The following is a 4649-nucleotide window of genomic DNA, read 5'->3' as shown; positions in this document are numbered from 1 at the left end:
AAATACAATGTTTTTTTTCTAGCTCCCTTCATCTGCACGAAGCGCCCTTGGGCTACGTCCCCTGAGAGAGAGAGAGAGAGAGAGAGAGAGAGAGAGAGAGAGAGAGAGAGCCGGTGTGGTGACCTCCTTTGCGCACATAGTTGGAAGAGAGAGAGGGAGAGCCAATGGTGGCCTCTTCTGCACACAAAGCTGAGAGAGAGAGAGAGAGGGACAGAGCCAGAGTGGAGAGAATAGACAAACTCATGCATGCCTTGTGTGTGTGTGTGTGTGTGTGTGTGTGAGAGAGAGAGAGAGAGAGAGAGAGAGAGAGAGAGAGAGAGAGAGAGAGAATGTTGGAGGAGACGTCTTCTTTAAAAAAAAACACACATTAGTTAATGCATCCCCACTCCCAAGGTAGCAAGGGATATGTGTCAAAAGACCATGCAGAACATCACATCACCATCATCAAATAAATCTTCAAATGAAAATCTAAAACCTTAGCCTCCACATAATTTGAACTTTATAAAAAAGGGCATATTCTTTAAAAATTAATTAGAAAAAAGATATTGGGTGCATATATATATATATATATATATAAGGATTGCAAGCAGAGCACACACCATCTCTATTTTTGATGTTCTCTATCTCTCTCTCTCTTTATATATATATATATATATATCAAAAAGTTTGGCTAGAATTAGATAGAACAGCACACAAACCCTACAGGCCACCACTTGGAGAGGGGGGGCTTGAATATATATATATATATATATATAGATATATTAAAAAGTTTGACTGGAATTAGATAGAACAACACGTAAACCTACATGCCATCGCTTGGAGAGGGGGGGAATCCATGACCTCGGGACTCTCGAGAACCATCTTAGCCACTCCACTAGGAAGAGTTTCACAAAGCTGTCAAGTGGCAAAAATTTGGAGATTCTAGAAAAGGCTGTAAGAGATTTGCGTAGTATTTGAGTTTAGAGTCTGAAACGAGGTATCATGATCATGGGCAAACAGAAATCATAGCTTATGAGATGTATTCGAACCCTGATTAGATTCAATCTAGCACTTTCTTAAGCGTTCGCTTTGTGCGCGTGGGTTTTGAAATTTGGGCTTTTCTTTGTTATTTGTCTGCACAATCCAGCCCTGCATTTAAGAAATTAAAGCAGTAGAGACGAGGGAAACCCTAGATTAGGGATTGATTTATAGAAGTGACGGTTTTGTGGTTGGGTAAGACAGTCACTGTATTTGTAAAATTAGGGTTACAGAAGCTCAGAGAGTTTTAGGGTTTGGTGTGTGATGGGCAATTCACAGAATGGTAGTACCCACAGGACATGTCGATGGTGGGATCCCTTTCATCAAAGCCCACCATGGTTCTTTTTTTGGTAAAACACATCCTTCTTCAACCCTGCACTGCCTACCAACCAAACCCCACACACACACACCCACCCACCTTCCCACCTTCTTTCTCCCTCCCCCATATTCACATTTTCTCCACTTGTTCTCTCTGTCTCTCCCTAATTCTCTCATCCCTTGGTTCTTCGTTGATGCATGTAAACCCTAAGTGCTTACCTTCCCCCCTCTGCCTGTGACCGGTACCGCCTCTTGCCTTCCTCCCCGAGGCCATGGCTCTACCATTAAACTCCGACCTTTACTTTATCATCCCCTTCTCCGCTGGCCTTCTCCTCTTGCTAGCTTTGCTCTTCCGGCGTAGATACCGTCTCCCTCCTGGCCCTCGCCCTCTGCCATTTGTTGGCAACCTGTACGACATTACCCCCGTGAGATTCAGATGCTTTTGGGAATGGTCCAAAACATATGGCCCCATCATGTCTGTCTGGTTTGGCTCTACTCTCAATGTGGTCATCTCCTCAGCTGATCTGGCTAAAGAGGTTCTCAAAGACAAAGATCAACAGCTTGCAGCCCGAAACCGGACTCGGGCTGCGAACTTGTTTAGTAGAGATGGTCAAGATCTCATCTGGGCGGATTATGGCCCTCACTACGTCAAAGTTCGGAAGGTCTGCACGCTCGAATTGTTCACCCCGAAAAGGCTTGAAGCTCTCCGTTCCCTCAGAGAGGAGGAGGTTGCTGCCATGGTCGAAAGCATTTTCAAGGATTGCGGTGGAAAAGGTCGGAGACTAGAATGAAATTTTCTGTTCAATTTTTATCTATTGCAAATAGTTGCTTACATTTCAAGGATAGTAATCAATCAATTTGCTTGATGTGGGTATACATTGAATAGGTTGGGGTTGTGTGTCCAGGTGCTGAAGCAAAGGCCATCATGGTGAAGAGATATTTGTCTGCTGTGGCTTTCAACAACATCACACGAATTGCATTTGGTAAGAGATTTGTAGATGGTGAAGGCAATGTTGATCCACAAGGGATCGAGTTCAAGGAAATTATAGCACAGGGGATGAAGCTTGGTGCGTCTATCAAGACGCCTGAGTTTATACCGTGGATCAGGTGGATGTTCCCCCTGCAGAAGGAGGAATTCTTGAAGCATGGCACGCGACGTGACAACCTGACAAAGCTGATCATGCAGGAACACACCATTGCCAGAGAGACAAGCGGTGAAGCTAAGCAGCACTTTGTTGATGCCCTCCTTACACTGCAGAAGCAGCATGATCTCACAGACACTCACATCATTGGCCTGCTTTGGGTAAGTGGATTTAATGTGGTAGGAATGTGCAACCATTTTTACGTATAGCGTGTGAACTGAAGGTACAGATATTTCAGCATGCTCAACTAATTAAGCTGTTATTCTTGTACTAAGAAGGCATTGCTATGTTGTTTTCCAGGATATGATTACTGCAGGGATGGATACCACAGCTATTTCTGTCGAATGGGCTATGGCCGAGCTGGTTCGCAACCCTCGCGTGCAGCAGAAAGCCCAGGAGGAGCTCGACCAAGTTATCGGCATGGAAAATGTCGCCAAAGAAATAGATTTCTCAAAGCTACCATACCTTCAATGTGTCGTCAAGGAGTCCCTGCGGCTACATCCACCGACACCACTCATGCTTCCTCACAAGGCAACAGAAAATGTGAAAATAGGCGGCTATGATGTGCCCAAGGGGACTGTTGTGCATGTCAATGTTTGGGCCATTGCAAGGGACCCAGCTATTTGGAAGGATCCTCTGACATTCAGGCCGGAGAGGTTTTTGGAAGAGGATGTAGACATCAAAGGGCATGATTACAGGTTGCTACCATTTGGGGCCGGGCGCCGGGTCTGTCCAGGTGCCCAGCTTGGCCTGAATCTGGTTGAGCTCATGCTTGCCCGCCTACTTCACCAGTTTACATGGTCACCTCCAGAAGGGCTGCAGGCAGATGACGTTGACATGACTGAGCGCCCAGGAGTTGTGACATTTATGGCCAAACCCCTGGAAGCTGTTGCACAACCTCGTCTGCCTGCCCGTCTGTATACAAAGTAAGTGGGAAGAGATGCAAGCGCGTCACACTTCTCTTTGTTGAGGAGCTTTTTCTCAGAATCTGAAAGGTTTTTATTCTCTTTTCCAGTGAGCACAAGCACAAGGAACATGCATGTGCTTAAGTAAGATCAGGGCTCGTGAAGCTTATGACAGCTCTAAGTGTCCTAGTTTTTTAAGCCTGATATATGTTTATGAAGAGAGTAGTTTTCTACTGATTGTAAAGGACAACTCACTAGCCTTTCGAAACAATTCCATTACACTTGTTTGTAACAAATACTCATAATCCTTGTGTAAATGCCTCTTTTAGATGCAACAAGCTATGTGAACATTATTTGTTGAGTATACTGTTTAATTTAGTTCTAAGGTGACACCCACAGTAATTGTATGACATTTCTTGGTGTCGTATGTAGCCATTCTACCCTAGGTGTCTTGTACAACAGCAGTCTCCTTGATTGATCACCAATATCCTGTCTTTAATAAGATCTACATAACCCCTTGACCATTCTACTACACATGTTCAAATAGAGGAGGTTTTCTGCCTAGGACCATCATGTCAAGGGACTCCTGTTCTGCCATGGAAACGCTTGAGTGGCATCGTGCACCCACTCATGAAAATCTTCTTTCATTTTAGTTGATTCTCGGTATACATAGTGAAGTAGAACAACATAAGTTGCATGTAGATCACCTTAATGAATGCCACGAGGTCTGCAATTACTTGAAGCTTCACGATATAGATATGGTACATACTTCTGGTTCGCAAAATGTTTTGCCTGTTTTAAGAATTTCATACTTGTAATTGGCAAAGAAAGAACACCAAGATCTAACCGGACTTTAAGCTAGCATTACAAAAGTAATGAACATGTATGTTACAAGTCTTGTTTCCTTCTTGTCATCCTATGTAAGACCTTTAACCCATTAGGATACATTCTTACCACAAGTTTATCGAAATCTTGATACTTATAGATTGGGAACAGATGACTCACACGTGATTCCACACAAAGACTTAGACAAGCAAGAGAGCTCACGTGCGGCTCAGATGGGTCCTGCCCATATGGGGAGTGTGTAAGCAGCCCAAGAAATAAAGGTTCTATTTGGATTGATGGTTTGCCATTGCTTTTAAATGGCATGTTCATCTACCACCTGTGTACCAAGAGAGTTACATAGTAATCATGTGCTCCTCTTTGATCCTTTGTTTGACCTTCCTTTACCACAATTATACTTTGTTTGTTTTTCGAGCCGGGGTTA

General features: G+C 43.9%; 1 protein-coding gene across 1 annotated transcript; it reads left to right on the top strand.

The window, feature by feature from the left end:
• Positions 1 to 596: 596 nt before the first annotated feature.
• Positions 597 to 3678, top strand: LOC147630468 (cytochrome P450 98A2-like). Its single transcript, XM_086810345.1, has 3 exons — positions 597 to 2109; positions 2241 to 2638; positions 2778 to 3678. Exons 1-3 carry the CDS (start codon positions 1608 to 1610, stop codon positions 3405 to 3407), a joined length of 1530 nt encoding a protein of 509 aa, XP_086666471.1. The 5' UTR covers positions 597 to 1607; the 3' UTR covers positions 3408 to 3678.
• Positions 3679 to 4649: the final 971 nt, after the last annotated feature.

The sequence above is a fragment of the Cibotium barometz genome, chromosome 16 (genome assembly GCF_041138505.1).
Source record: "Cibotium barometz isolate CiBa-2024 chromosome 16, ASM4113850v1, whole genome shotgun sequence".
In the NCBI taxonomy this organism is placed as follows: Eukaryota; Viridiplantae; Streptophyta; class Polypodiopsida; order Cyatheales; family Cibotiaceae; genus Cibotium; species Cibotium barometz.
Note: the sequence above shows the minus strand (reverse complement) of the source record. Positions and strands in the feature narration are given on the sequence as shown.